General features: G+C 43.5%; 1 protein-coding gene across 1 annotated transcript; it reads right to left on the bottom strand.

Moving 5' to 3' along the window:
- Nucleotides 1-4,270: 4,270 nt before the first annotated feature.
- LOC115134683 (cytochrome c oxidase subunit 8B, mitochondrial-like) lies at nt 4,271-7,414 on the bottom strand. Its single transcript, XM_029668875.2, has 2 exons — nt 6,999-7,414; nt 4,271-4,504 (listed from the first exon to the last, which is right to left on the bottom strand). The coding sequence occupies exons 1-2, from the start codon at nt 7,107-7,109 to the stop codon at nt 4,409-4,411; spliced, it is 207 nt and encodes a 68-aa protein (XP_029524735.1). The 5' UTR covers nt 7,110-7,414; the 3' UTR covers nt 4,271-4,408.
- Between the last annotated feature and the right edge of the window lie 4,220 nt (nt 7,415-11,634).

Below are 11,634 nucleotides of genomic sequence, written 5' to 3'. Positions count from 1 at the left end.
GATTGTGCATCTGTAGAAGTTTGTGAGTGCTTTTGGTGACAAGCCGAATTTCTTCAGCCTCCTGAGGTTGAAGAGGCGCTGCTGCGCCTTCTTCACGACGCTGTCTGTGTGAGTGGACCAATTCAGTTTGTCTGTGATGTGTATGCCGAGGAACTTAAAACTTGCTACTCTCTCCACTACTGTTCCATCGATGTGGATAGGGGGGTGTTCCCTCTGCTGTTTCCTGAAGTCCACAATCATATCCTTAGTTTTGTTGACGTTTAGTGTGAGGTTATTTTCCTGACACCACACTCCGAGGGCCCTCACCTCCTCCCTGTAGGCCGTCTCGTCGTTGTTGGTAATCAAGCCTACCACTGTTGTGTCGTCCGCAAACTTGATGATTGAGTTGGAGGCGTGCGTGGCCACGCAGTCGTGGGTGAACAGGGAGTACAGGAGAGGGCTCAGAACGCACCCTTGTGGGGCCCCCGTGTTGAGGATCAGCGGGGAGGAGATGTTGTTGCCTACCCTCACCACCTGGGGGCGGCCCGTCAGGAAGTCCAGTACCCAGTTGCACAGGGCGGGGTCGAGACCCAGGGTCTCGAGCTTGATGACGAGCTTGGAGGGTACTATGGTGTTGAATGCCGAGCTGTAGTCGATGAACAGCATTCTCACATAGGTATTCCTCTTGTCCAGATGGGTTAGGGCAGTGTGCAGTGTGTTGAGATTGCATCGTCTGTGGACCTATTTGGGCGGTAAGCAAATTGGAGTGGGTCTAGGGTGTCAGGTAGGGTGGAGGTGATATGGTCCTTGACTAGTCTCTCAAAGCACTTCATGATGACGGAAGTGAGTGCTACGGGGCAGTAGTCGTTTAGCTCAGTTACCTTAGCTTTCTTGGGAACAGGAACAATGGTGGCCCTCTTGAAGCATGTGGGAACAGCAGACTGGTATAGGGATTGATTGAATATGTCCGTAAACACACCGGCCAGCTGGTCTGCGCATGCTCTGAGGGCGCGGCTGGGGATGCCGTCTGGGCCTGCAGCCTTGCGAGGGTTAACACGTTTAAATGTCTTACTCACCTCGGCTGCAGTGAAGGAGAGACCGCATGTTTTCGTTGCAGGCCGTGTCAGTGGCACTGTATTGTCCTCAAAGCGGGCAAAAAAGTTATTTAGTCTGCCTGGGAGCAATTTAAAGGTTTGATGAAAATAATCCACTTATATATTTACCCTCATTTATATTGTATACCAACTCTAATGTGAGGTTCAGTAAAAATGTTTCAAAAACATTCTCTTGAATTGGCATCTTTTAGAAATAAATATTCTTGGCATTTTATTTGACTTTTACAGTAATTATCAGGTATCTACCGAGAAAGTCCATGGCAGAATGGTAATTAAACAGTAATAAAGATGAATTATTAATTAATATCTTATATTACAAAAAAGATTTGTTGCAGTAAACAGTGTGCTATATTAGATTTAACCACCACCTATAATTATTAATTGGCCACTAATACAATAGAGAGGGAAATGGGGATTTCCATGGCTACAGGAAGAGAACAGGTAAGGCACTTGGTTCAAGGCCTCGGTTGTGTTCATTAGGGCACACCCAACAGGAAACACTGTAAAAAATGTTTGCCATGGAACTTACAACTGAAGGATTCTTATTGGACAACTCCAGGTAGTCCCTCCCAGTTTCAGTCCATTTTCTTCCTTTTGGTGCCTAATGAACACGACCCAGGTCTTATCAAGCGTTTGCTTTACAGGCCACTAACGCATAACAAACACTAGCGTCCCGGCTCAGAATTAGAGGTGTCATTTTAGGTGAACACAGCTATACTGCAGAGATGAGATGAGCTTCTTGTGTCTTCTGACATTATGTAAATAGAGGAAGAGGAGAATCAGACTACTATGTCAGGACTGCCCAACCTTCTTCCTGGAGTTCTACGTCGTGTAGGTTTTCAGTCCCAACTCTAATTTCTCTTATTAGCTGTTCACCAAGACTTTAACTAGCTGAATCATGTAGGTTAGGTTAGGGTTGGATTGAAAACCTACAGAACGGTAGATCTCCAGGAAGAGTGGTGGGGGCAGCCCTGTCAGGCTCTGATCAGGCCCTACACCCAAACAAGGGCACTGCGTTCATCCACCTCTGGCCTGCTCGCCTCCCTACCACTGAGGAAGTACAGTTCCCGCTCAGCCCAGTCAAAACTGTTCGCTGCTCTGGCCCCACAATGGTGGAACAAACTCCCTCACGACGCCAGGACAGCTGAGTCAATCACCACCTTCCGGAGACACCTGAAACCCCACCTCTTTAAGGAATACCTAGGATAGGATAAAGTAATCCCTCTCACCCCCCCTTAAAAGATTTAGATGCACTACTGTTCCACTGGATGTCATAAGGTGAATGCACCAATTTGTAAGTCGCTCTGGATAAGAGCGTCTGCTAAATGACTTAAATGATATGGATACATAGCCTGTCTCGTTGACAGTAAAAGCTGCCCTCTGGTGGCTGATGCAATGTACTGGAAAGCGTTTTTTGGGTGGAATCAAAGTTCTTTTCAGTGACTTCAGGAATATCAAAACCTTTCATTAAAAAAAGTTAGGCAATGTTGTTTACATATTTTCAAAATCTAAACGTATACAACACATGTCACAAAAACAATTTTTAGAATCAAATCAACTCTATACTGAACAAAAATATAAACGCAACATGCAACAATTTCTACATGTTTACTGAGTTACAGTTCATCTAAGGAAATTGAAAAATATTCATTGGGCACTAATCTATGGATATGACATGACTGGGCAGGGGTGCAGCCATGGGTGGGCCTTGGAGGGCATAGGCCCATCCACTTGGCAGTCATGCCCACCCACTGGGGAGCCAGGCCCAGCCACTGGGGAGCCAGGCCCAGCCAATCAGAATGATTTTTTTCTCATAGGCTTTATTAGAGACAGAAATACTCCTCAGCAATAAAGGTTAAATGAAAGAAAAATGTGTTGTGGTTATTGTAAATGCACCATGAGACCTTTAGCTATCAGAATATAATAATAGCATTCATAATAGAATAGATACGTTGTCCATTTTTGTGAGGAACAGAAATGTCTCTTCTGCCTACTGATCTACTAGAACATATACACTACATGACCAAAAGTATTGAAGGCTTTCCACTAGATGTTGGATCTGTGCTGTGGAGACTTGCATCCATCCAGCCACAAGTGCATTAGTGAGGTAGGGCACTGATGTTGGGTAATTAGGCCTGGCTCGCAGTCGGCGTTCCAATTCATCTCAAAGGTGTTCGATGTGGTTGAGGTCAGGGCTCTGTACAGGCCAATCGAGTTCTTCCACACCAATCTCGACAAACGCTTTCTGTATGGACCTCGTTTTGTTCATGGGGGCATTGTAATGCTTAAACAGGAAAGGGCCTTCCCCAAACTGTTGCCACAAAGTTGGAAGCACAAAATTGTTTAGAATATTTTATGCTGTGGTGTTAATATTTCCCTTCACTGGAACTAAAGGGTCTAGCCCGAACCATGCAAAACGGCCCCAGACCATTGTTTCTCCGCCACCAAACCTTGGCACTATGCATTGGGGCAGGTAGCATTCTCCTGGCACTTGACAAACCCAGATTCGTCCGTCAAGACTGCCAGATGGTGAAGCGTGATTCATCACTCCAGAGAACGCATTTCCAATGGCGGAGAGCTTTACACCACTCCAGCCGACGCTTGGCATTGCACATGGTGATCATAGGCTTGTGTGCGGCTGCTCGGCCATGGAAACCCATTTCATGAAGCACCCGACTAGCAGCTGTTGTGCTGAAGCTGCTTCCAGAGGCAGTTTGGAACTTGGTAGTGAGTGTTGCAACTGAGGACAGCCTATTTTTACACGTTACACGCTATGCACTTCAGCACTCGGCGGTGCTGTTCTGTGATCTTGTGTGGCCCACTACTTCGCGTCTGAGCCGTTATTTCTCCTAGATGTTTCCACTTCACAATAACAACACTTACAGTTGACCAGGGCAGCTCTAGCAGGGCAGACATTTGATGAACTGACTTGTTGGAAAGCTGGCATCTTATGACGGTGCCACGTTGAAAGTCACTGATCTCTTCAGTAAGGCCAATCTCCTGCCAATGTTTGTCTATGGAGATTGCATGGCTGTGTGCAGAATTTTATACACTTGTCAGCAACGGGTGTGGCTGAAATAGTCAAATCCATTAATTTGAAGGGGTGTCAACATAGTTTTGTATATGCTTTACATGTGCATGTGTGTGATGGTTTAGATCAGAAGATGAGACAGTCGTAGTATTGGGACATTAATTTATTGGTACATTCATTAATATAATCATCCGTCATATAAAGGGTTTAGGAGACTTCAGGAGAAGCCATCTGGAGTAATTCACCGGTGAAGTGGATCGGGGGTCAGTCCGGACAGGTCCACTTAGGAGTGGTGCTTGTAGTCCTCCAGATGGGCCAGGACATAACCAGACGGCCCCAGGATGGTGATGAAAAAGACTGTCAATGCAATGGCTTGCTCCTGGATGAAAACAAAAACATTTACATCATGTTTAGGCCTATAATTATTTGATCTTGAAAATATTTTCTTTCAATATTACGTTTCAATAGAGACATAAAAATCTATTCATCAATTCATCTGACTCTGGGTAAGTAGACAAATGATGTACATCTGGAGATCTCACAGGATCCCATTTAAAACGTATACACCATAACACTGTTGTTGTTGTTTTATGAATCAATTGAGGGATGTTAAAGGTATAGTTGACTTTTTTTACACATTATAGTCAGATGGCTAACAAAACAACTATGGGGTTGATGGGGGCAATTAGTCAAAGTTAAATGTTCATGGCCAAATCCCCGTCATGTTATTAGTGCCTATTTAAACACCTCTAAATCGTGGATTACAGTTTCTCCTGGCCCTTGGACAGGAGAATCTGACTGAAAATAAGGGGTAAAAAAAAGACAATTATGCCTTTAATTCATTTACAAATTAATCATTGCGCGGCAGGGTAGCCTAGTGGTTAAAGCGTTGGACTAGTAATCGGAAGGTTGCAAGTTCAAACCCCCGAGCTGACGAGGTACAACTCGGTCGTTCTGCCCCTGAACAGGCAGTTAACCCACTGTTCCTAGGCTGTCATTGAAAATAAGAATTTTTTCTTAACTGACTTGCCTAGTTAAATAAAGGTAAAATAAATAAAAATTGCAAATAGGGCATTAATGGTAATGTTTTTTTTGTGTAATTTGTTCTATTTTATTACCATGACTGAAATAATGCTCCCAGAACATACACAGTACCAGTCAAAACACACCTACTCATTCCAGGGTTCTTCTTCATTTGTTCTATTTTATTACCATGACTGAAATAATGCTCCCAGAACATACACAGTACCAGTCAAAACACACCTACTCATTCCAGGGTTCTTCTTCATTTGTTCTATTTTATTACCATGACTGAAATAATGCTCCCAGAACATACACAGTACCAGTCAAAACACACCTACTCATTCCAGGGTTCTTCTTCATTTGTTCTATTTTATTACCATGACTGAAATAATGCTCCCATAACATACACAGTACCAGTCAAAACACACCTACTCATTCCAGGGTTCTTCTTCATTTGGACTATTTTCTACATTGTAGAATAATAGTGAAGACATCAAAACTATTAAATAACACATATGGAATCATGCAGTAACCAAAAAAGTGTTAAACAAATCAACATATATTTGAGATATATCAACATATATTTGAGATTACTACATGATTCCATGTGTTATTTCATTCTTTTGACTGATACTGTATATATATATTGCCATGTATTACTTTTCCGTATGGGATGTTTCAATATTATGTTTCAATTGTAATTCAATCATTTTTGTTGTTGTCCCACTTTACCAACCATGGCTAGCTAAAGTAGGACAGTATGGAGTAGCTAAAGTGGGACAGTATGGAGTAGCTAAAGTAGGACAGTATGGAGTAGCTAAAGTGGGACAGTATGGAGTAGCTAAAGTAGGACAGTATGGAGTAGCTAAAGTGGGACAGTATGGAGTAGCTAAAGTAGGACAGTATGGAGTAGCTAAAGTAGGACAGTATGGAGTAGCTAAAGTAGGACAGTATGGAAGTAGAACAGTATGGAGTAGCTAAAGTGGGACAGTCCTATAGGCTTTAGGCAAAAAATGCATCATGTGTTTGGCTAATATGTTGGACAAATGTCTGAAGAAGTTACAGAAGACATAAATGTAAAAAGTGTCCATACTTGTTCTGAATTCACCCCAGACGAGAATGTGGACTTTAAACAGTGAGATATTTCTGTCAGTATCGTTCCCAACGTCCCAGCTGTAGATTTAAATCAAACTGGGCACAGTTTGACTATATTTGGCAAAGTCCTACAAGGTCAAATTATTTGGCACAATTTCAAGTAGGCTCCATGCACATGAACTAGACCACAAGGCAGGAAATGTGCGTAGCTTAGTTATCCGATACCAAACACATAAAACAAATGTCAAACACACTTTAAAATAAAGGACTTGAATTATCCATGCATGCAACCGACGAGCCTACGTGAAGGAATTTACAGTGATAATGGCGTTATGCGCACTTCCCCTATAGACCAGACTGGTGTTCACTAGACGGGATACAGCTTTTGTCAGATTTCCCTTTTCGTAGCAGGTTAGGATAATTAGGCTAAGGTTAGGAAACAGGGTGAGGGGTAGGGTTAGCTACAATGCAAGAAAAATAAACGTTTGACCTTAATTTGACAAAAGCTGTATCTTTTCTAGCCATGGACCCTATAGCCTAACCGTGTGAGAAGTCATAAAGCTGTAATAGTTCGTTATTAATATCACCATGTTTACATTAACCCCATATGACTTTGACATAGTCTTATAATGCAAAATCATGCTTCAAATAGACAGAAATCAAATGGATTTGTGAAGGACGAGCTTTTACGCTCTGCTCCCCGCAGAGCATTCTAGGATAGAGAAAGTGCTCAGCAACCTGCTGCATGTACTTACGCCCGCGGATATGTGGTGCTTCGCAGGCTTGTGTGACAGGGCGGCTTTGGAGACGATCTGCGACCTGACTGCGACCCTCAGCAAATTCACTGAACTTTTGATCCCAGACATGTTGACTCTTTAGTGGCTGATTTCAATCCAATCAGCCTAATCGTGGTGAGACTTTAACTCTAGTGTGCCCAGGAAAAAGTCAACAATGTCCTTCAGAGGTAGCAGTTGTTTTTTGTTGTCTATCTGCCAAGTGTAATAAAGGGTTTAGCAAATAAAAGAGTATCGAAGTTCACTCCCGTTGGAACACTCTTCTGGCATTCAATTGGTCAAATCAACTGCGTTGGAGGCTCTGCTCCAGACAGGGGAGGTTTATATCAAGAGCTGTTCCAGTTGGTGGGTTGTCTGTCTGTCTTCATGTTACACTGCAGAGTGAGTCAAAGGAACAAAAACAGCTGTAGCCTAAACGCGCCCCTAAATAAAAATGAAACTAATGTGTGCGTATTTTTGAAACAAACGTGAACGGTTCAGGCTATATTCAGGTAAACTGTTTGAAAGTAAATTTGTTTATGTGTATGAGTGTGTGGTGTACAAATGAACCAATCAGCAATCACAAAAAATAAACAGTATATGTTTTGTTTAAATGTGTGTTTGGATGTGTGTGTGTGTGAGTCGGGCTATATGGAGGAGATTACTTAGTAGTTTGGTTCATCAAGCTGACACCCAGTCTTCGCTTGAAGTTATTTAGGTATGATGATGTTTTGGCAATGTGAAGATAAGAATTCCAGAGTATGGTACCTCTGTATCTGATAGAGAATGGAACTATGTGAGGTGCAGCACTGGGTAGGGTGAAGGTTATCACAGTGTCTGTTGTTAGATAGATGGATGGATTTCAGAGTTAACCTGGAAGAATCCATTGAAAGGTTTAAGTAAACTGTCTTGGAGGTATGAGTATTTGTAGGTGAAAATGCATAATTGGTGTACTATGATGACGTAAATGTTGGTAACCAGTTTATAATAGCAATAAGGCATCTCAAAGGCAACTCGGAGTTCCTGGATACAGCCCTTAGCCTTGCTACTGTATATTGTCCATACATCACAACCCCCCGAGGTGCCTTATTGCTATTATAAACTGTTTAGCAATGACATATGCGCAGTAAAAAACAACTGTTTTGTCATACCACAGCTATCAGCCAATCAGCATTCAGGGCTCAGACTACCCAGTTTATAATATGGCCAACATTCCAAAGCTATATCCAGGATCTGGTCTAGCAGCTCTTAGCCAATATACCACACCCACTCAGGCCTTAAATCAATTGTTGCAAATTCTGGGGGAATCCCCAACCAGTGACTGGCAAGCCAACGCCTTAACCGCTAAGCCCAGGGGTCCAAACTGTTTAATGAAGTCACTAGGTCTTGTGTTATTAAGGCCGCTACAATATAACTTTTATCTGAATAGGATCCAGGCTACCTGTATGAATAAAATATACATTAAATGTATAAATGTCTATGTGCATGTCACGACCTGGCCATAGAGAGGTTTTTATTTTCTATTTTGGTTAGGCCAGGGTGTGACTAGGGTGGGCAGTCTAGTTTCTTTATTTCTATGTTTTCTGTTTTGTGTTTGCACCAAACAGGACTGTTTCGTTTTGTTCCACTTTGTTATTTTGTTTCAGTGTTTAGTTTGAATAAATAATCATGAACACGTACCATGCTGTGCTTTGGTCCTCTTCTTCAGACGAGCGTTACAGTGCATTGTGCAATGTCCTGATTTCAAAACAAATCACATAAGGCCACATAGTTATTCTATACTGCGTATAATGTCAGGTGATACCTGTCCTTAGTTTAAGGGTTTCCTGTTAAAAATATATATATTTCCACACTATGAGGTTGAAATAACACTGTGAATTTGTGAATATGACGATTATACCCTTTTTGTGTAAGAGCTGTTTGAATGAAATGCCTAGAATTTCAGACTGTTCAGATGGAATTGTCACGTCTGCTCTCCCTCTCTGGCGGTCAAGGGCCCCAGCCTGCCCTTCATTACTCACACCAGTCACCATCATTACACGCAGCAGCGCTCATTGGACTCACCTGGACCCCCTCTATAACTGCTCCTCCGTTTGTTTCCTGTGTCTGCATTAATGTCGTTATGTATTCATGTCCAGAGGCTGTTTTGTCCTGTTCCATGTCCTTTGACATTAAATGTTCACTCCCTGTACCTGCTTCTCGTCGCGACCAGTGTCCACCCTTACAGGGATGGAGTTTTTGGCCCAGATCATGACGTCCCCATCGGAATTGATTATAATAAATACACTAATGACCGTTCATCTGGGTAAGGGGGTAGGCTCTAGACCATCCTATCAGCCAATCAGGGCTGCATATGTAAATGAGTTGTTCGACATTGCAGCCAACAGTGCAGGCGACTGCCGACTGACTGATCTACAAAGAGCCTTGTGTCATAAATAACTACTCATTATTATTTGTAGATCAGTCAGTCACAATTGATCCATGATACATTTATGGGTTTGATCTTCTCGAACACGGCCAATATCTTAAAATTAGTTTCCTAAGGCCTACACAATCAGACCGAGCTTGTCAATGGCCAAAAGATGCTCAGGGAAATAAATTATTAAAATCAATCAACATTTTAATTAAATAAACACACATATTGATTTATTAGACATACAGTGATGACATAAAATACAAAATACTTATTAATGCTTTAAAGATTATTCTCTTTCACCATCCTATCCAACAGTTGATGCTGTTGTGCTTGTTGTCACATTTGCTTTGGTAGTTAACAAAAGATAAGAAATCCCCATGACCTTATCTAAAGCTGGCTTGTTATCATAAAAATGGAAGAAATATCTGTCAGTGCCCACAAATCACTGGGCTGTGTGTTGATAAACACAATAGAACGGGGCCTTCAGGAGTTAGGCTGCTGTGCTCGGTACATGTAAACAAGCATTCATCTAGGAGCAGAAAACTGGAGGAGAGATGCCAAATATTAAGTGGATAACATCCTTCTTTGAAAATCTTTCTAAGGAAACATCCATGTTTATCTCACACGGAGGGTGAAGTTAATTAAAAAGCATGTTTATTTCACTCTGACAAAACACACACACAGGCTTGGATTTAACAGCTGATGTGTCTGTCTATGGCTGTGTTTACACAGGCAGCCTAATTCTGATCTGTTTTTTACTCAGTGGTCTTTAGACAACACAGTCTCAATTGCACTCTACACTGCCCTATAGGAATATCTATGTGAGAATGCTGTTCACCAAGCTTAGGACCCTGGGACTAAAACACCTCTCTCTGCAACTGGATCCTGGACTTCCTGACCCTAGGTGGGGAGGGTAGGCAACCTCACCTCCACCACGCTGACCCTCAACACGGGGCCTCACAGGGGTGTGTGCTTAGCCCCCTCCTGGAGACCAAGCACGACTCCAAAACTATCGTCAACTTTGCTGAAAACACGACGGTGGTAGGCCTGACCACCGGTAACGATGAGACAGCCTATACGGAGGAGGCCAGAGACCTGGCTGGGTGGTGCCAGAACAGCAACCTCTTCTTCAATGTCAGACCAAGGAGCTGATCGAGGACTACAGGAAACGGAGGGGCGAGCATGCCCCCATCCACGGAGTGTGCTGCTCTCCCTCTCTGGCGGTCAAGGGCGCCAGCCTGCCCTTCATTACTCACACCAGTCACAGCACACTCCGCACACTCCGAGACGGGACGGATGGAGGTGGCAGGGCTTGCAAGTTATTACAGACTACAAAGGGAAGCACAGCCGCAAGCTGCCCAGTGACACGAGCCTACCAGACAAGCTAAATTACTTCTATGCTCGCTTCGAGGCAAGCAACACTGAGGCATGCATGAGAGCATCAGATGTTCCTGACGACTGTGTGATCACGCTATCCATAGCCGACATGAGTAAGACCTGCAAACAGGTCAACATACACAAGGCTGTGGGGCCAGATGGATTACCAGGACCGGGCATGTGCTGACCAACTGGCAGGTGTCTTCACTGACATTTTCAACATGTCCCTGATTGAGTCTGTAATACCAACATGTTTCAAGCAGACCACCATAGTCCCTGTGACCAAGAACACAAAGGCAACCTGCCTAAATGACTACAGACCCGTAGCACTCACGTCCGTAGCCATGAAATGCTTTGAAAGGCACATCAACACCATTATCCCAGAAACCCTAGACCCACTCCAATTTGCAAACCGCCCAAACAGATCCACAGATGATGCAATCTCTATTGCACTCCACACAGCCCTTTCCCACTTGGACAAAAGGAACACCTATGTGAGAATGCTATTCATTGACTACAGCTCAGCGTTCAACACCAAAGTACCCTCAAAGCTCATCACTAAGCTAAGGAACCTGGGACTAAACACCTCCCTCTGCAACTGGATCCTGTACTTCCGGACGGGCCACCCCCAGGTGGTGAGGGTAGGAGCAACACATCTGCCACGCTGATCCTCGACACTGGAGCTCCCCAGGGGTGCGTGCTCAGTCCCCTCCTGTACTCCCTGTTCACCCACGACTGCATGGCCAGGCACAACTCCAACACCATCATTAAGTTTACAGACGACACAACAGTGGTTGGCCTGATCACCGCCAACGACGAGACAGC

The sequence above is a fragment of the Oncorhynchus nerka genome, linkage group LG9a (genome assembly GCF_034236695.1).
Source record: "Oncorhynchus nerka isolate Pitt River linkage group LG9a, Oner_Uvic_2.0, whole genome shotgun sequence".
In the NCBI taxonomy this organism is placed as follows: Eukaryota; Metazoa; Chordata; class Actinopteri; order Salmoniformes; family Salmonidae; genus Oncorhynchus; species Oncorhynchus nerka.
The sequence above is the reverse complement of the archived record's forward strand: the minus strand, read 5'-3'. Positions and strand labels throughout refer to the sequence as shown.

Coding starts and splice junctions, on each gene's coding strand:
- LOC115134683 (XM_029668875.2), bottom strand. CDS start 7,109: ATGTCTGGGATCAAAAGTTCAGTGAATTTGCTGAGGGTCGCAGTCAGG. Junction 4,505..6,998: donor AGCACCACATATCCGCGGGC/GTAAGTACATGC, acceptor GTTTTCATCCAG/GAGCAAGCCATTGCATTGAC.